This window comes from Catharus ustulatus, chromosome 7 (assembly GCF_009819885.2).
Source record: "Catharus ustulatus isolate bCatUst1 chromosome 7, bCatUst1.pri.v2, whole genome shotgun sequence".
Classification (NCBI taxonomy): domain Eukaryota; kingdom Metazoa; phylum Chordata; class Aves; order Passeriformes; family Turdidae; genus Catharus; species Catharus ustulatus.
Window position 1 is genome coordinate 36,638,214 of NC_046227.1, and position 20,554 is coordinate 36,658,767.

General features: G+C 40.8%; 1 protein-coding gene across 1 annotated transcript in view; it reads left to right on the plus strand.

Moving 5' to 3' along the window:
• The window catches only part of LOC116998849, a 59,578-nt gene that overhangs the window by 7,963 nt on the left and 31,061 nt on the right, over nt 1-20,554 (plus strand). Inside the window, exons 2-4 of the mRNA XM_033064981.1 lie at nt 9,393-9,526; nt 9,893-10,166; nt 12,509-12,623. Of these exons, the coding sequence (XP_032920872.1) occupies nt 9,915-10,166; nt 12,509-12,623 (367 nt within the window). The 5' untranslated portion in view covers nt 9,393-9,526; nt 9,893-9,914. The remainder of the gene's footprint in view (nt 1-9,392; nt 9,527-9,892; nt 10,167-12,508; nt 12,624-20,554) is intronic.

Consider the following 20,554-nt stretch of genomic DNA (forward strand, 5'->3'; position numbering starts at 1 on the left):
AGGACAAGCAGATCTAATCCAGTGGACCTTGTCCTGATTTGTGGCTGTTTGGTGCAGTCAGCTGTGAACCAGCACTACCTGTGTGCCTCCTGCCAACGAGGGCCCAAAAGTCAGGAATTAATTGCTGAGTGACTCTGGATTCAGGGGTTTGGATACCTGAGCTCACAGCCCCTAAACCTGATCACAGGGACACTGCCATAGGGGGCTGTCTTGCTCTTGCTGCAATAATGGGATCTATGGGCCTGAGCTAATATTTTAACTACAGGGAAATGTAAGAGATGCAGAAGATGATGTGTAGAAAAAAGAAAAACATTCCTGAGTCATCCTTTTTTAGAGCAGAACGAGGCATGAGATAGTAAATACTGGATATTTTACTCTGCCTTTACGTTTCCAAGACAGGGTAATGTTGCAAGCTCTCCTTACAAACCCCAGAGTTAAGGGATTAGCAGAACCACAAGGTTTCCTCTATATTCACGATCCAAGAAGCAGATTAAAAAAAGGATACACCATTTGATCAGCAGCTTCCTGCATATGGAAATCCTAGGTCACCTTGCTGTTCCTTGATGTCTAAAGCCTGCTCTCAGGTTTCTGCAAGGAAAACGTGTGTTTTGCTGCAGTTTTGAGGACAAAGACAGTGGAATTCAGCCGTGCAGGGACATGCCAAGAAGTCGAGCGCTGAGCCCACGCAGGTCACCAGGGAGGGTCACCACAGCCTGGTCAGGTGGTGGCTGCTGAGATGGTTTTGTTTGCAATGTTTTCACACATATTTATTCAATAAGGCTTTTGTTTTACTGAAACTGAGAAACACTATGCAGCATTATCCTGATTTTGAAGTGACAGTGCCAAGGGGACTTCAGTAAAGGATTTGAAGGCAATTGAATCTGAAAAGTAAAGCTTTGTGATTGCTTAGTTATTTTTTGAAGCCGTGCTTACATTTAAGATTTATGTACAGAAACAGACTATATCAATAGTAGTGAAGTGGTTTCAGGCCAAGCCTTTTTCAAAGAAACTTATGAACAGAAGGTCATTTCAGAGTTCTTTCTTCTCTTGCAAAGAGACAAACACAAATCCCACCTCGCTGTATTTGTATAATATATAATACATTATTATGCTGCTGCATTTTAGTAAGTGCTTGTACTTCCACAAAAATATCTAGAGCTTTATTCTTGATTATAGTGCACTGCCAACTGCAAGTAAAAGCAATTGTTATCCTCAGAGTTTCAGTGACCTATTAGGAAGATATAAATTGTGACAAGATTTTTTTTCCCTCTCTGTCAACTTCTGAAGCCTCATCTTACCCTGTCTAAACCCCATCTTAAAAATACATAACACAGAGACTTCTCCCAATCCTCTGATTATACTACGGTATTGAATCATCTTTATATAATTATGCTGGTGAATATAAAGTATCATTGTTTTCAGTATCTTTCATGAAAGCTGTTTTGACCTTCAGATTAAAGGATCCATATGGATTTCCAAATGCAAAAGTTGGAGCTCCTGTTTTAAAAACTGGAGCTCCAGTTCAGCACGCAGACATCAGATGTGCTTCCACTTGAAAAAACGCAATTGTAGCAGCCTATATCCCGTCTGAATTTTTCTCCTGGGTAAACTCTTATAAATGAGTGCATCGTGCATAATGAGGATTGGAGGTTAGCTGCTTCCAGTGAATTCCTTTTCAAAGTGCAAGAAAGAAGCAGAGCAGCAAGGAGGAGAAATCCATTGGTATTTGAGCTCTGTAGGATGAAGAGGTTTGCTGCTGGGGGAAGATCAAGAGGAGGCAGTAGGAATATTTTGGGCACTTCTGAAGGAGAGATGGAGACCATCTGGTAGAGAGGATGCTTAAAGGAAGAATGCCAGGACAGAGATAAAAGTAAAGGGAAAGGAAATAGTGACTGAGTAACATCAAAGAGCCAGGCTGACTATAGAGCAGAAATGAAGTAGTAGCAGTGACCCAACATAGGCAAATCACAATACAAATGGTGACACTGGGAGATGGATCCATAGGACTTTGTGAAGGCTCAGGGGAAAAGCTCAGTGCTTTAATTCCAGGAAAGTCTCCAGGAAAGTGGTGTTGACATCTTTGGAAGGCTTATAATTTAAAACTGATGCAGTAAGCAGGGTTCCTGCTGTTTCAGAAATACTGTCCTGGAGTCTAATCCAGATACTGTCACTGTAGCAGAAATTCAAATGGAGAGACGCCAGGAAGAATGTCTCTCCCCTCTTCAGCATCAGCATCTTTTCATTTGAATGATGTGAAGGGTATTAGAAGTTTCCGTTGAATTGCCTCCTAAGGCTCATGTCCTGAAGCCATGGTTGGTGTGTGGTCCTTCCCTGTGCTGAGCTGGAGCTGATCTCATGTGAAAAAGGGAGATGCTGGTTTTGCTTTGCTTCTGCTGAAGCAGAATAGCTGTTGGCCAGACCTCTTCTCTTGCCAAAGCTTGGAAAACCTTTCTGTCACTGGAATTCCATCCAGAGGGAAACTGTGACAATATCCACGGTTTATTTGGGTAAAAAACAATACAGAGTAAAGTAAGTCTGTTACTGCCTTTTGTTTTGGTTCTCCTTACATTGCTTCTCACCAGTCCTAAAGGTAGAGAGTCAGGACAGGTGATAATTTAAAAGGCTGGGCTCCTGTCTCTCTCCAGCTTTCTTCTTCCCATGTGCCTTTAGGAGAAAACTTTCTGCATCCTGGAGAAACTATGTTTTTTGGGGCTAAATACCTCTGTGGATTCAAGTTCAAGGCCTGAAATAATCTCTTGGGGTTTTTTTTCCCCCTTTTTTCTTTTTGTTAACAAAACTTGTGTTCTGCTTTTTTACTGAAGTCAGTCCAAGGAAAGAGAAAGAAGAAAGTACTTCCACAGAGTGATTAATCCCATCTTAAAACAAGTGTGTAAGACAGGTAGGATAAGTCTCTCTCTGAAAATGCCAATCTGTCACCACTATCTATAGAAGGAGCCTTCACGAGTAGCTTGGAGTAGGTGTTTGACTTTTACACAGTTAAATTTAGACAAGATGATTGCCACTTTATAAGTCAAAGTGTTTGTTTATCAATGATTAACCATAATAGAATGAAAAGTTATGAGAGATAACAAAAGTAAAAATATAATGCCATTGATGGAGATATCACATCACAAGAAATAGCAGCGAGAAATGCAGATGGTTAACATTTACATCCCCATTGTTTTTACTTTACTGTTAAATCTTCCCAGATTTTAGATCTCGTTTGATCTGAAGTAGGAAAAATTCGCCTCTGCTTTGGCATAAGCAAAAACTGCTGAAATACCAGTAGGATAAAGAAGTGATTTGTCCTGGAAATGTCAATTCTTATGTGTAGGGTCATTAATCCATAAAACGAATTTGCAAACATTTATAAGTTTCCTTTAGTGTTATTGGTGTCTCACTTGTCATACTTCTGACTGGGCTCTAAATGAAGATTGTACTCAGAAGATCCTGCAAGGCATGTGCTGGCAGGATTTGGTTTTGCATGTCTTGACCCTATGTATACAGTCAGTTACACTGAAATAAACACTCTTGTCATTTAGGAGAATTAATTCTATTTCAGGCTGTTACCCAAGGGCTCCATTTCATATGATGCTTTCATCATTCATTACCATATTGCAGAAATGAATAGATAAAATTCATTTTTCCTATACAAAAATTAATTCTTGACTATAGTGCAGTTTGCAAAGTTGATAAAGCTTGCAAAAAAAAAAATCCTGCAACACCTCAGTAGTGCTCAGAAGCTCCAGCATATTGGGACGCTAAGAATTTTAAACAAAGTTGGAAAAAGCATATGGTATATATGGACGGGAAATCCTGTGGCAGTTTTGATTTTACAAAGAAGAAAAGTAACTGCTTAAGTTCATAAATCTGTGTATGCAGTATTCAAATAGAAATATTCATGATCTTAGCTTTCCTCTTTTTTTTTATTTAATGCTGCTTTCAAGTACAGATGGGCCCATAGCACAAGTTTGGGATCCAGATTTGGATTTGGACCTGACGTTTATCAGAGTTTGGGAATAGCTGAACCCAACATCTGAGGTCAGGCTCTGGAGGAATTAACAGCCTGCTGCAAAGGTCTGGATCGAGTGGATATCCCCCACACTTCAAGGCATAGGTGTGGAAAATACAGAGACTCGATTTGACCTATCTCTAAAGTATTTCCATTTTAAAATGAAAGACTTTTAGTGGAGTGGGAGGCTGTGATTATTGTTGTGCCTAAAGGATGAAATTACATATGGGGATCCGATTGACTGAGTGCTGTTGGAGATTGCAACACGAGACAAGAACTGCCTAAAATGGTTTCCAGCTTAAATACTTGTCCAAGGTCAATAAGAATATCTGTGGGAAAGTATTGAGATCCCTGATTTATTATCCAGTACTTTTACCACAAAAGGGTTGCCTCATTATAATTCTTGACTTGTTCTAGAAGAGGATAAAATACCTTAATAACACCATACACCTAGATGCAGAAAGAGACTTAGAATGCAAATGCTCTGAGTTCCTCTTCAGGCTACAAATCCCTCATATTTCCAAGATTAATGGCTTCTAATCCGTTTTTAAATGTTCCATGTGGATAGTGAAGGCGTAACTATCAAAACACTGTAAAATCATAATGTCTGTGTAGCTATAAATTACTGTTTTCAAAATGAGCTAGAGGTCTCCAACTTATTCCTAAGTGCAAATTCTTAGATGGTATAAAATTGCTCCAAAAATGACTAGGAGCAAAGTTTTCTGTCTTTTGCCAAAGGAAAGCCAATTGTGGGTCTGCCTACTAACTCCATAGCAGTGACTGTCCTGGTGACACTGGAATTGTCCCAAACAGTATAAATTGGATAGATCAAAATCATTTCAGATTGGAGATTGATTGAAAGGCATGAGTCTTTTTGCATATTTCTCTGATATGTCTTATGCTTTTCATTTGTCAAGTTCTGAACTACTTTGTATGAGTCTGATGATGAATTCAACTCATGCTAAAGTACAAGTTCCATGACAGATTGTTTTAAAAAAAATTGGCTTAGAGTATTTTCTTAAGCCAAATTAATGCATGACATTTCAGAAAACAGGTAAAAGAGAATGTCCAACTCATTATTATTTGAGTTAAATATATATGCAATGATTACTTCTAAAGAAAAAAAAAGAAGGCATGATTTAAAAGATCATTAGGACAGTCTTTTGTGGGGCACAGAAAAAACCTTTACAGATGTTATGGGCTCTTTGGGGTTATGCTTAAATAAAAATTTGGAGAAGTGCCTCATTTGAATTTATACTCCCTTTGTGGTCCATCAAAAAGGATTCATCTCCTATTCAAATGACGAGTCAATATGTTAGTCAGATCAAATACCACTAATAAGATGCTAAAAATGCTTCTGAGGAACAGGGGGATTTCTTTAACAAGCCATAAAGTGCTTTTTAATCCATTTTTGACTTGTTAAGTTCTTTGTGATTCTCACAACTGTTCCATCATGACGCAGTTTCAATCCTTTGTGCAGATGGAAAAAATCAAGGTGTAAATCAAGGGCAGTGCATGGATATTGCTTTTCCTCTCCAACATTTCCCAAAACCACTGTGGTCCTCCTTGTGCTTTTCTATCTCATGTCTATTTAAGACTCTGGTGCTGGTGGGCGTTTTGGGTTGATAAAGCTGTATTTGATGAGGTTGCCAAATCACAGAGCCCAAGATTTGCTGAAGATTCAAAACAAGGAAGGAATGAAACTCCATCTCTTCCCTACAGCAGAGCTAGGAGACTTTGAAGAGGAGAGATGCTCCTGGTGTCCTGAGAGGAGGAAAACCTGGCTGCTCAGCACTGTCTGCTGTGCTCTGCAGAGCCTTCAGCTGAGTGCTCTGGCTGTGGGAAGCAGCCCAGCGTTGCAGTTTTGCTGCAGACACAGCTGCACGGGGCCCAGGGATGTAGGAGTTCTCGAGACACACCTCTCCATCAGTGGCAAAAAATGCTGAATAGATGCAGATATTATGGAGAGGCTGATGAGGGGGTGCTTTTTTTGCGCATCTTCCTGGTCTCATCAGCAGAGAAGAATTCTCCTGTGCCTTAGCTCTGAGTTCCAGGAATGATCCTTAACATTTATCTGATACCCAGGATGTATCTCCCAGTCTGCTGAGGGCAGTGGCAAAACCCCTCAGCCTGTTTTGCTTCAATTGAAGTCTCACACCATTCACTTTATATTTTTTTTCCCTTTACCTAAACATATTTAAGTTTATGAATGCGAACTACAATTAGAAACTAAATAGCTACTTAAAAAAAAAAAAAAAAAAAGAAAACAAGTGTTTTTTATTAGCTCTGTTATCCTTTCTCACTTTGCTCACCTCTGAAGAGACCCGAATAAGCCAAAATTCAAAATTCACTAGCAAATCTTTGCAGATAACCCTGAAAATGGCTCATGAAATTCCCCTCATGACATTTTTTCAGATAACCCTGAAAATGGCTTATGAAATTCCCCTCATGACTTTTTTTCAGATAACCCTGAAAATGGCTTATGAAATTCCCCTCATGACTTTTTTATTTGCTGAAAGCACACTGCATCTGACCATCCCTCTAATTTCTGATTGAATTTGTAGCTAATGACATAGAGCATTGTAACAATTTTTCTCTAAATTTTGTGTGGAACAGGGGATACCAGCCCACAACATACTTCATTCCATAATTAGTTCATTCATTAAAATAAGTTTTTCAGGATTGGGTCTGTGAATATAAAACATTTGAGATGGAGAAAATAAATAGCACTGCTTAATAAATACACAGTGCACTAAGATTGCATTTATTAGTCATTTGACATTGTTATCTGGCTCCTATAAAGGTCTTTGGAGCTGGGACAACTACTGGTGCAGGTAAATTTCCTACATTGTGAAAGGATCTGGTATTTAGTTTATGGGAAGCAGGCCTGAGCAGATGTGAAAAGTTCAAATAAAGGAAGGCCAGATAAAACGCACTTTTGTGGCTGGAAAATCAAAACAGATGTTATTATTCAACCACAAAAAAATCTATTTGCACTTAAGTATCATTAGGTGTCTGACTAGTTGCTTTTTTTTTTTTTTTAGTGAAAGCAACCAAATGATTATAAAATTATATAGACTGATAAAGTGCTTTAAAATGTTAGCAATGGACTGAATAGTTAGCTAATAGAAAAAAACCAAAGCAGATCTTACAAGACCAATAGAAATAAGTGTAAATCTATTTTTGAAGGGAAAATCAAGAAAGATACACTGGAGGAGCAACAAAATTGAATGGACTCTCCTCTCTGAGCCCCTGATGTCCATCAGAGAAGTGGTGATTTCAGATGGGTGGATTTTACAGTGCCCATAATCTTTTCTGGAGACCTGCCCACATGGAAAGGTTGATGCTGGCAGAGGATGACAGGTGCTGGAGACCCTCAGGAGCCCTTGACAACAAGAAAACACTTGCAGGGTGTGAATGCTGCCAAATAGCCTTGCAAATAATTCCCGATTAAAAGAAAATTCAATTTGGTTTCAGAAATGTCCATGTCAAAGAAACAGCTAGAGAATACATGGAACAGTACAGGAGAACCAAAATGGGTATTTTTGTGTGTGAAAACCTGCTCATGGCAGGGCAATGGAAATAATAATTTTTTTTTCTGGAAAAGCTGATCTGATTTGTAGAGACTTTGCTGGCCTGACATGTTTCTGCTCTTTATATAGAACTTTTTTGCTTGTTTGCTGGGAGTCAGAGGTAAATTAGGAGTAGGTCCTGTCGGCTTTCTGGAGTTTGTGAAACCTGTCAGTAAATTGGGGAGTTGTTGGCTGTTGCTTCCCTCTTCAATGGGAAATGGAGCCATTTTTATCTCAGGAATGGCAAAAGAGAGGACAAAGCTGCTTTTTGTTGCAGTTGTTTGAGCTGCTGCAGAAACACTGAGGGTTTGCATGGTTGGGAGGATGCTGTGTAACAACAGAGCTTTTTCTTGTTTGCACTGTTGTTCAAAACTGATCATTGCTCCTCTTCTTCCCTGTATTCAGCACCACCAGCTCTGATCCCCATGAACCTCCCATCTTACATCCAGGCTGCCCTTCAATTCTGCTTCTTTTCCTAAGGTGGAGCTACCCTGCACTGGAAGATGGAGAATTGAGATGTCTGGGACATGAGAACTCTGCCCAACTCCCCTGTTTTCCTCCTGCTGCATTTCTGGGGAAAATTCACACAGATCTGCTCTGAAGAACCAGACTTTTCAATGCAGAGATGAGTGGTATAACCAAAGATTGGCTATCCCACCTCATATTTAGGGTTAGAACCTGTAGCTCATTTATTCTCTGCCTGAATGTCCCTGAACCCATTTTTGCTGTGCAGTCTCCTCGCTCTCACATTAAGATTATGGGGAGTTACCTCTTACTTTATTTTAAAGATTATTACATCTGTTTTGGGCTTTTCCCTGGTCCTAGAGTTCTGTGGTTAGTAGTCATCAGTGATAATTCCTCTCAGTATCTGAGATTTTTGGAAAAAAATGCTTTGCATCTCCTCAATCACACAGGTCTTTTCTGCTTCTCCCTTATTTAAAAATTCAGTGATGCTAGAGGCCACACCTTGTGGAGAGGTGAGTGCTTAGCCATGATTCATATGCTTATGAACCTGTTGTTCTTGGGAAGAGTTCAAAACTGAAAAAACCCCACTCAAAAGTGAAAAAAAACCCTACTCAAAACATGATTAAATATTAATTCTAAAGGTGAATGCTTGGTTGGCTTTCAGGCAATGTCAGGGTCCTAAAGTCAAAAATCAAAAGGCTTTTAAAGATCTGAGATTCCAGTTAAAAATCTGTGGTTTAGCAGACTAAATCCAATTGAAATGCAGTGTAATTAAGACTTCCAAGACACTTGAGGTTTGTTTCTAAGAAATTATGACCTGTAGGCAACTTGCAGCATTTTCAAGGGACTATGTAATTTTAAAATTATGAGTACTGGTCATTTCTGTCAGGAACCTTAGAAAACCTCTGTAAAAATGCATACTCCTTAAGAAAAAAACTTATTTCTTGTGGCATCAAGACCCAGCTAATAGAGTTTCTCACAGATCCTTCACATTTTCACTGAGATTGTTGTTGAGATATTCCTGTGAAGGTGGGAAAAATATTATGTGAGAAAAGGTGGCAGGACAATTTGTTTTTGCCTTCTTTCCTTGTGGAGATGCTAAGGATCCCACTGATGCAAAAGGGTCGGAGAGAGCAAAATGTGTGAATCATTTAATAAGGAATTGTAAGGCAGAAACTCACCAGAGTAAGGACAATAGAGTACAAAACGCCATAAAAGATAATAGGCTTAGATGAATTGGCATGTGTTAGTGATTATGCAATCATTCATTTCCCACAGATTTCTTTTTATAGGAAACCTTGGAAAATCCCTGAAGAACTGACCGAGTCATTTAACCACAACAGGTTTCTTTTCAACATGGCTGGGAGTGGGCGAGGAATATTTCCTCATGTTTCTGCTCTGTTGGCTTCTTTGGAAGCTGCAGAAGCCGCCGGTGACTCAGCCCCACGCCGAGCGGGACCTGGCAGCACAGACCCAGGTGGGAGCACTCTCATGTGAGCAGGAGCTTCGAGGCTGGGTCCGTGGATGGTGAGATTAGACACTAGGGAGGCTGAGGAGAGGGATTTCTGCTCTGGAGAGTGTTCCCAGATCCGGGCTGGATGTGAATCCCTCTGGCAGGGAGCAGCTGAGCTCTCCGCGGCCACTGGCAGAAGTTGTCATTTGCTTCCTTGCTGCCATAAGCTCTTTAAATACTTGTATTTCTGACAACAATTTTCCTTCACCACAGGGCTAAGGAAAACAAGACCTTGAGCAGCTCTTCTCTCTTAAAGATTTGTTTTTCTCTTTCTTTTTTTTTTTTTTTTTTTTTTTTTTTCTTTTTCAAACAGGCTCTTTTCCTTTACAGATCAGCCTCTCACAGCCTCAAAATGTCCCTGCTGCTTCGAGATGTGTCACTGGAGGAGTCACCCTTCACCTGGCTGCCTCACTCCAATCCCAGCACCCTCATGTGTGTATATCCCTCTCAGATTCTCCTCCTGCTAAAGCCTCCTGGTGTTGGGCTCCATGGTCCTGGTGGGTCCTTTCCGATTTGGGATGCTCCACGACTCCACAATTTGCTCTGCTCATCCCTGTGGAACAAATATGCCCAAGCCACAATGGTGAATGGAGGGAATGAGCAGGTTTGTAGAGTTTATGGAGATTTGTGGCCCTAAAAAATGGCACCCAGGATCAGGGAAGGTAAAATGGGTTCAATCACACTGATCTCATAAGAACCTTCAAGCATAAATTTATTGGATCACTCAAATGATCTTAGCTGGGTGCAAGGTGTTATTCTTTTTTCCATGTAAGTAACAATATGAAATGGTGAAAGGCTTTGAACTCCAAGTCATTTTAAAAGACTGAAAAAAAAAAATCTTTTGGAGGATCTAGATGTCTCATTTTTCAGCTTTCAAATCCAGAATTCTGGTGTCTGCGAGATGTCATAAATCAAAACCATTCACCAGGTTACTGACATTTCTGAATATTAAACAGTTTATTATTAGAAAAAAACCCAAAACATAAGAAAGCTGCCCACTAAATCCTGCAAGTGATTAAAAATGATCATTAAGAGCATTTCCAAATATTTATCTTAGCTTAAGTTAGATGGGCACAATTTTATCGATGATTTTTTTTTCCCTTTAGCTACATTACTAAGTCAACTATGAACAGCAATGTTTTCATTTTTAAGCTACATTGTCTCTCTTCTCAGTTTCAGCTCTCTCCTGTTGGAGCTTGACCTGCAGTACTTGGATAAAAAAAATAAAACAGGGCGAGGGGCTGTACTAGAAAAAGAGAGTTTGATCAACCCCTTCTCAAAACACCAATACCTCACTAAATCCTTGTCCTTCCTGCAAAATATTGGCAAAAAATATCAAAACCAGCTTGCTATCCTCTACATCAGGGAGATCGCCTGTTGGTGGAGCTCAGCTGATGGCCTTAGGCCACCGATGATGGTCCAGAGTCGAGAGCTGTGCCTGGTTGTTTCTCCCCCAGTATCTGGGCTGATCATGGTTGCACAAAATAAGAAAAGCAGTCAGCTCCAATTGGCTCAGGGCAGAGCTTCTAAAAGAGAAAATTTCTTGACAGTCACACAATAAATCTCAAAAAGTTGTCATCAGTGAAAGCTGTGTGTGATGGTTCTCACCTACGTCTGATCAAAAATGGCTCATGATTTCAGGTTCCTTTGAATTGGTCACTGAAAATGGTGCTGTTCCTATGTTGCTATTTTAGTTTTCTTAGAATCATAGAATGCTTTGGGTTGAAAAGGACCATAAAGTTCATCTTACTCCAGCCTCCCTCCCAGGGACAGCTTCCACTGTCCCAGGCTGCTCCCAGCTCCATCCAACCTGGCCTTGGACATTTCCAGGGATCCAGGGGCAGCCACAGCTTCTTTGGTACCCTGTGCCAGGGTCTCACCACCCTCACAAGGAAGAATGTCCTCCTAAAATCTAATCTAAATCTACTCTTCTTCAGCTTAAAGCCATTCCCCCTTACCCAAAGTCCCTTCCTAGTTCTGGAGCCCCTTTAGGCACTTGAAGTGCCTCTAAGGTCTCCCCAAACCCTCTCCAGGCTGAGCAACCCCAAGTGTCCCAGTCTGGTGCCACCCTTCAATCTTTCCATGGTTTTTACCTGTGATAACAGCCTCTGTGCATGCCCTCAGTGGTCAGGATGCCAAGCTTTAAAGTATTTTGTGAATATTTCTGAATGTTTTCTGCAGTTAGGAAATACAAATGCAAGGTAACCTCAGAGTTGCCCATCATGTTTCCTTCCACAGGGCAGGGACACCAGCTGGAGTTCCTCTTGCAGCAGTGCACTGAACCAATCAATGTCTGGGATTTTAAAGCAGTGTTAATCTAAAGCAACGAGTTCTGAATAATGTTTATTAACTATATTTTAATGACTTGTCAGTTTTCTAAAACACATGCTGAAGTATTTTAGAAATCACTTAGTAAATGCAGTTTTAATTCTGTTCCCATATTCATGGGCTGCTACTTACTTTAAAAAAAAAAAAAAAAAAAGGGAGATTAGAAGGTTCAGATTTAGAGCAGCAAATTGCTCTGCTAATCTGCAGGTATTTCTCTTCTTGATATGGCCACTAATGTCTAATCTTAGCAACACAGGCTCAATCATTGTGCTTTTTCATTAGAGCTGCAATGAACTGTGTGCCAGGGACTTGAACTCTGATGACAAGCTGCTCCAAGCCTGCAAGCTTTACAGGAAAATGTTCTGTGTGAGCCTAAAATGATCCTGTTAAGTTTATTCAAAAGATGGGGAGTTCACCATAGGAGCTCTGGTAGGAGCAGAGTGCCTGTGAACCTCTGGGCAGTGTGGGGTTAGGGCTGGCCACAAAAAAGGGTCTGTGCCATGAAAAAATTTCAAGCCTTTTAATTTGTTTCCATTTCTCATGAGACAGAAAAAAGAAAACCTTGGGATTTTTTTTTTTTAATTTATTTTTTTTTCCTGCAAAATATCGTGGAGTAAGGCTGTGGAGCACATCTTTCCTCCTGGATGCTTCAGCAATGTTGGGAATGTCTTCAGAGTTGGGATTTGGACGTGGACCTCCTGCCATCCCTGGGCGTGTAACCATCAGGCTATGGGTGAGTCTGGATTGGCTTCTCTGTCTTTCCTTTGGCTATCCAAGCCCCTCATCCCAGATCTAAAATCCTGGCAATGATGTTTCTTGAGCAAAAGTTATGTCTCTGTGAAAGTTTCAATGGTTTAATAATTTTTGATCAACTGGAGTTTTGATGAACTCTTTTTGCTGGAGGTTTTAATGGTTGTGACTGGTCTGTGACCTTGGTGTTATGATGTGCCCTTGCTGTCCCCCTTCTTGGAGAGTGTAACAGACTGTATTTGGTGCAGAGCTCAATGAGAGATGGTCATTGATAGTTATATCTTTCTGGTTTTTGTGCAGAGCTCAACGAGAGATGCTCATTGATATTTATTTATTTGTTGGCGTTATTTATTTCTTTGTTGGAGTGTTGCTCTTGAAAGGGAGTTATTTGGAAATCCTCACTTAGAGGTGAGAATTACCTCCAGGGAGTTATTTCCCAGGTGCTGCTGAGTATGGAATTCTTGATAATTGTCTGTCTTCCAGTTTTTCCTCTTATTTGAGCTTTGCCTTCCTATACTCCTGCACTGTTTCCAGTATTTCTGTGTTTCTGCAGTCAAGTGACCATGCTGACTGCTCCCAACATGCTCAGAGTTATCCACTTCTCCACAGAACAATCTTCTCTATCTTTATGGTTTTCCTCTGTCTCAATAGTCTCCTATATTTTTTTTTAAATAATGTTTTATCTTACTTATTCCAAGTATGTTCTAGTTTTGATCCTCCCCTAGAAACTTATTTCTGAGTTATTTTGCTCCTCAGACAAAGGGATTAAAGATATCCTTTGACCAGTGATCATTTGACCATGGACTTTAAAGACAGTGAAGCTCTTGAGGACCAAAATGGTGAATACAGCCCAAAATCAGGCTTGATTTAACATTGTAAACTTTATAAGTCTAAACCTCTACTTTCTGTTTTTCTGCTTGGACCTATGGCCCATTGTGTAAAGAATTCAGGTTGTGGGGGGCATTGAAAGAAATCACCATCACTTTCCAGAGCAGACTTCAAAGGAAAGCTCACTTTTTCCTATTGCTTTTTATCTTTTTCCTATTGCTAGTGCATACTCCATTTTTTTTTTTCCGTGCTGCTGTTCTAATTTTTTTTCCCACTTTTAATTTCTCTACTAACTTTAATTAGGCTCATGAGCTCGATCACCAGGTGGGTTTTCCCCAAGCTTCCACAGTAATGCTTTCCAGTCAGCAGTAGGCTTGCAAGGGAATTTTGTTAAGCTGCAGATAGGAGACAGGAGCCTAATATGAACAGATCCGGTGTGCTCCATTGCTAAGTGTTTTTTATATCTGGTGAATTTGCCAAGAAGTGTTATATATTTAATTATTTTTAAGCAGGCAGCCTCAAAAGCCCCTGATCAGTGGGGTACCAGAGTGTGAGTGAGAGAAGAGGGATGTGGTGTTAGCCAGGGGAATGATTCATACCTCTGAAGTTAACCAAATGCTCGTGTATCTCAGGGAAGCAGCTCTGCATCTTCCAACTGCCTTTTTCTGGGGAAAATGCACTGTAGGGAAAAAAAATTGCATTTAAAAAAATTATATTAAAAAAAAAAATTTAAAAAAAATCCCTGGATTCAATTCTGGAGAATCTCAGCAGATGTGAAGTTCAGCACTAGGAGGGAAGGTTGGCACACACCTTTTGGGAGTTTGGTGCATGGTTTTCCTGGGCAGGTTCTTACAGTGTAAGCTTTCCCTGTCTCAAATGCTAAGTAGCATAAAATATGAGCTATCAGAGTAAATTGCAGTTTTTGCAGCCTTTGCTTGGTGCATTTGCATATTCAGAATCTGCCTTGGGTTTTCTTGTTTTTATTCTTATTCTTTTTAAAGTACATTTACCTGGAGAAGGGCTTAGTTCTGAGTGCTCAAAATAAGCATTTTCTCTGCAGTTGACTTTAATCCTACCAAAAGAATTAACACTCAGAGCAGAAAACCTTCTTTGGGTCCTACAGGGCATTAGAACATCTCAGGTACTGGCTGCTGGTTTAATAAAAGGATAGGATTTCCATTTACTTCAGGCAGGCTTAATGTATTGTTCTTGTAGTGAGACAGTCAGAATGAGTCAGGAGCCAAAGAATACACTTTATAGACACAAATAATCGTAAATTCAGAATGTCACCTTTAGGCAGAGGCATTTTTATTATTGTTAGTGGAGCTGCTGAGTAGGTTTGATGTTTTATTCTCTTGAGTACTAAATGTTCCAGAGTACCACAGCCCTATCTTTATCAGGCTCACAAGGAGGGAGCACAGCCAAACTTGCTTCCTATACTTCTCTATGATTGATAGCAGATGGCATGCTTTAAAATAAACCTATCCATTAGCAGTCCTCAGTGTTTTTACTCAAGGCATTTACAACTGTCTCAACCAGAAAACACATTCTCTCCACAAGCTCGTTTCAGTCTGCAACAGCTGTACAGGTGCAAATCTTTCATTAACTCTTAAACCGTGGTGAAATAAATGCTGCACTGTATTTTATTTTTAGTGGAGGAGGTTGTTCTTCAGAGGCAGAGGGGATTCTGTTCTCCCTTTGCATGTGGCAGAGGTTCGTGTTAATAAACCGATATTGAAATATGGGAGGTTTTAATTTAATTTTTTCTTCTAAATATTTTTTTTTCCCCCTAGTCTTCTGTAACCCTTTAGGATGTTCTATAGGCAAGAGAGAAACATGGCTGTCTGTAGGCATATAGGAGAAATTGGTGAAGCAGCAATACTGAAGGAATTGTAATTCAGGGCTGGGATTCCTATGGGACAGCAGCCACCAACTTCCCTGTCCCTGTAGCATCACCTGCAGTGGCAGCACCAGCTGGAACTCGATGGAGGAGAGGCTGCAGGTGCCCCCCACCTCTGCCTCACAGTGGGGTTATTTTTCTGTATCCTGGTTTATTGGAGAGATGCAGAGAGGCACACACTCACATGCCCACACACACATGCATTTTCAACCTGATTCTGAGCTCATTGCTGGCAGGATACTCCATAAATAAATTGCTAAAACCTGTCCCTCTATCCCAGTTATTTTGCCTAGATTTCTATGCAATACTCTTAAAGGCTGTTAAAATTTATCCAGCAGTCCTTGCAATACAATGAACTCCCAAGCACCTCCCCAAACATTAGTACACTACCAGCAAGAGCTTAAAATATTAGTAGCAAATCTTTAATATTAGCATTTAGCATTAATATTAGACAAGATCTTAAAATATTAGAGCCAGATAAAAGAGTATTAACAGGGGTATAGAAGTCATTAGGCAGAATAACCATCACTGACTAAATGGATGCTGAAACTTTAACACGCAAACCAGTGCAGATGATAAGAACTTCACAGAGACAAGAGGATCCTTTCATTTAAAAGGAAGTTGGAGAGAGGAAGGTTAGGGATTTGAAAGCTGGTAAATAAAACAACACAGCGGGAGAAGTCATATAGAATGTGCTGTCTTGTTAGTGGTGATCATGTCCTATGTTATTTTTCTTAAGCTGAAAAGATAAAACAAGAAGACAGGCAATATTCTGTCACAAATAAATGGAAATTGGGGCATTTTTTGTATAAATCCAAAGTAGCAGGAGAAAAATACAAATGTGCTCTCAGCACTGTAAGTCTATGTAGGGTAAAGGAGGTGCTAAAATGATTTAGCATGATGGACTGCAGCTACCATGTTCTTTTTATGGCACAGCAAACAAAATCCAGGGAATCCTTGATAGCATCGAGGTGGGGCAGTTCTGCCAACGTGGGGAGCAGAGCTGCAGTGGGGCAGGACTGAGCTCTGGGGTGGCAGCAGGGACCAGCCCCTGGTGCAGCTCTGCCCTGTGAGCACCTGGAGAATTTGGTGCTAAATGAAACAGGAGGGAAAAAAAACAAGGCCAGCTGTAGACATAAGAAGTTTAAGAGCATCAGTACTTGCTTCCAGCTAATCTCTCTTGATGACTCCTGTAAGCAGCCACGGCTGGTCGTTCCTGTTAATTATTCAAAGCCCCACACCAGTTTTGCAGCTGAGTGGTGTAAGAGGATGTGCAGTGTCCCCATTTCTCGGTCTGACTGGGGGAAAGGCAGGAGACATCACTGAGTGGCATCCTGTTTTCCACACAGGAAAGGTGAGACTGGGAGAGGCAGCAGCTGACCCCATTCCACAGCCACACTCTCACCCTGAAACCTCACCTCTTCCTGGAGGGTCTGATGAGCTGGATGCAGGGCAGGACTCATCAGGGTCATGTTGTATCTTAAAATTATGAATGTGATGGCTTTTTGTGACGGTTCAGGATTGTAGATTAATAATCCAAAAGATGCATGATTGCATTCATCAGTGCTCCATCAGAGGAGGAAACAGAGGAAAGAGCAGGCACTTCAGGATCTACACAGTGTCCATCATCTCCTCAGGGTGCCAGGCACCAAAAGATCAAAAATGTACATATTTTACCCCATAGGAAAGATGGGGACAAATTTTTATCAGGACCTGTTGTGATAGGACAAGGGATAAAGTGAAAGAGGGTTGGTTTTGCTTGGAAATAAGGAAGTTTTTAAATAAGAGAGGTAAAACAGTGAATGAAGAAGGCTGTCCTGAGAAGTGGTGGCTGTCCTGTTCCTGGTCAGGCTGGATGGGACTCTGAGCTAGTTTGAAACACTGAAGGAGTTGGACTGGATGGCCTTTAAAGGTCCCTATCAGAAGATACAGAAAACTATTCCCAGAAAGCAATCTACTCCAAAAGGATCTGTTCTAGAGACAGCCCTTGAGACAGTGTTGGTATGTGGGATGGGTGTCTGTTGATGCCCAGCCTCAATGGATATATATATAATTTTTTTTGGTGCATACATATATATATATATATATATATATACACACGTTCCTCATTATATAATTTTTCCATTTCCATGATAGCAAATACAATTTATTTCATTTTAGCTTTTAGAGCTGCTTATGGGTATTTTGTGCAATACTGGCTTTTTGTTTGGTGTCCAGGTCTGCTCCCATCCACACAGACACGTCCTTTAGCCTGAAGGAGAAAGTCTAAAACGCTTGTCAAAGATGGATGCTCTTTTTGGTCCAGTGATGTTTCAGGGGAAGATATCCTGAGTCCATTCCTGATGTGTTTTGGAGCTTTCTGAAGAAAGTTTTGCATAAAATATCTTCTATAAAATGCATAATCTGGTACTTTTGGTTGTCACTGACCTCACTGTGGTTGTTTCCAGGACTCAAGGTGCACAGGTGCCCAAATATTTAAATATTGGCACATATGTTCTTTCTGAGAGGCAAGGAAATATCTCTTTTTATTTTTCTAAATTGAAGTCACATTCATTCCCTCAGTTAAACATATCCTTAAGCACTGTGTGAGCTTGGGGACAAAGAGAGTTTATTATGATACCACAGGTTACTGTGAATTATGTAGGGCCTATATAGCAATAGTTTCATTTAGTAAAGGAAAAAAGAACAATCCTTTTATTGCCCCTCCAAACCCTTTATTTATTAACGACCTAGAAGGATGCTATGTTGTTATTATTAAGAAATGAACAAATTTTGCCTGGATGGGGTCCAGCACGCTCGGAACTGGTGTTGCCTTCTAATAGCTCCTTTTCCTGAATCAAGGAATAAGCCCCAGTTCCATGTCTGAGCTGGTAAATGGAGGGCAGCCAAGGGGGACAGGGAAGGGGAGGGTGGAGAAGGGGCTACACTTAATCCCCAGTGGATTTGCCCTTTCTGTGAATAAGATGGATTTCTGATGCTGCTCTCCATGCCATTCATAGCAGAGTTGCCAGTAGTAAATTTGTGCTTGAAGAACCCCCCATGCCCCCTGCTTTCTTGCCAAAACTTAACTCAACTAAAATAAATCATATTTTGGAAAGCTAATTATACAGCCAAATAACAGAAAGGTATTGAAAAACTGTTGTGTGCATAACATTAAATGAATTTAAACTGGCAGTAAGGAGCACATGCACTAAAAATAAATGCAGTAATATGGGCAAGCGGAAGTAATGGAATTTAAACAAAAATGTAATGCCAAACATTGGGACTGGTATTCAGGCACATTGCAGAGCTAACACTGCACACAAACTTTCACAGTTTAAATGTTCTGAGTTAAACTTGCCGTTTTATCATTTTATTGTATTTCTTGGAAAACTAAAATATCAGTGGAATGTAACATTCAATTGTATTACCAAAGGTGTATATAAGTCCTCTTTAAGGGAGGAACAGCTTGAGGCTGGAGGGTTTAGAAGCAGCTGAGAAACAAGGTACAGCCTAAACAGAAGCAAAACATTAAGAGAAGATAGAAGCAAAGGGAAAAAAACTCCAAAAAAACCAGAACAACAAAACCCCCAACTTTAGGAGAAGATTTAAAAAAAGTTTCCCAAAGGATCAGCATCCTTGAGATTAAACACTCCCATATGTAGGCTGACATTTTAAAATGTGACTCTTATGAAAGATAAGAAGGAAATGGTGAGAAATGCAACCTTAAATATTTTGAAGCACGACTTCCTGTATTATGTGGCAGTTGGCAAAACTTTCTGGGGAAAGATGCACGCTGCAAAACCCAAGTGGTGAGGTGCATGAGTTTTCCTAAAAAGTTCCCTCCTGTTGCTTACTAGTTTGGTGTTCAAAAACTTCCACACCTCTGGAATATCATTGCAGTATCCCTTCACCATTGCTTTTAATCTCAAAGACAGATGTTTTAGATCAATCGCTCAAAACGGAACAGTTTAGCAGTCAGAAAACACTGTCAGAAAAGATTTGTTGTAGGGAAGACAAAACCGTGAAATAAAATTGAACTTTTATCCCCATTTGGATGGGAACTGCGCTCGGCTGGGAATCCCAAGGGGGTGAAGGCAGTGGCCTATCATGTGTTGAAAAAACAAAGAGATGACAGTGCTCTGCAGTAATCGAGCAACGCTGCTTCTGGGAAATGGTGTGATCGCCATTGTTCAGTGCTGCAAGACCCAAAAGAAAGAAAATTATTGAAGAAAGGAAGGTGGCCTCGTGACTGGGGTGAGGGAAGACAGGACAAGCTGCTGCCAATGGGCCTGAGTCCCTGACGGGCCATGTTTGCCTTGTGGTTAAGGTGTGACACAGCAAGCCTTGGCAGAGTGTCCGGGCTTTGTTTTCCAGTCAGGAATGATGAACACACCAGCAGTGGAGGGTGTCAGTATTTCCTGGATGCAAGAGCTCTTCTAATGGCACATCTTCCCTGGAGGGGTGGTGAAGCTCTGGGACAGGATGCCCAGAGAAGCTGTGGCTGTCCCTGGATCCCTGGAAATGTCCAAGGCCAGGCTGGACATTGGGGCTTGGAGCAACCTGGGATAGTGGTATCTGTCCCTGCCCATGGCTGGAGTGGGAACAGCTGAGCTTTAAAGTCTCTTCCAACTCAAATCATTCTAAGATTTGAAGATCTTTTTATTTCTGAAAATCTAATGCAGATGAGGCAGTGCTACTCATGTAAATAGCCACAAAGTCCATGCATACAGCCAGCGAAACAGAAGTGGCTCTTTCATGACAACCCCAACCTCCTGGACAAAATCAGTATTTTCCTGCCTAACTCTAGATATTTTACAGCAGAAATATTAAGAAGTACTCTTTCCCAGAAGGCCTAGTTTTGTTTTGTGTCCTGTGGTGGCCTGTTCGTATGCTGAGCTGGAGCTCTGCTTGGCAGCGTCTTTTGGTCTAGCCATATTGCAGTGTGGTACCTGCTTGGAAACGGCACATGTTCCTACCAAGGATGGTGTCTTGGAACCTGTTCCACCCCCTTGTGCCCCCTCCTCCTTGCTCAAGTGCACCACTTGTTTTTTTCATGCCTTGCACTTTGCTTTGGGAGCTTTTTGCAGAGTGGTGCCTTTCCCTGCTCGCCTCCCTCCGCATCCTCTGTGCTGGATGAGTTTGCATTGTGTGGTGTTTTCCTCTTCATTTATTGCAAACAAATCTGGTCTCTGCCATTTGTTTAC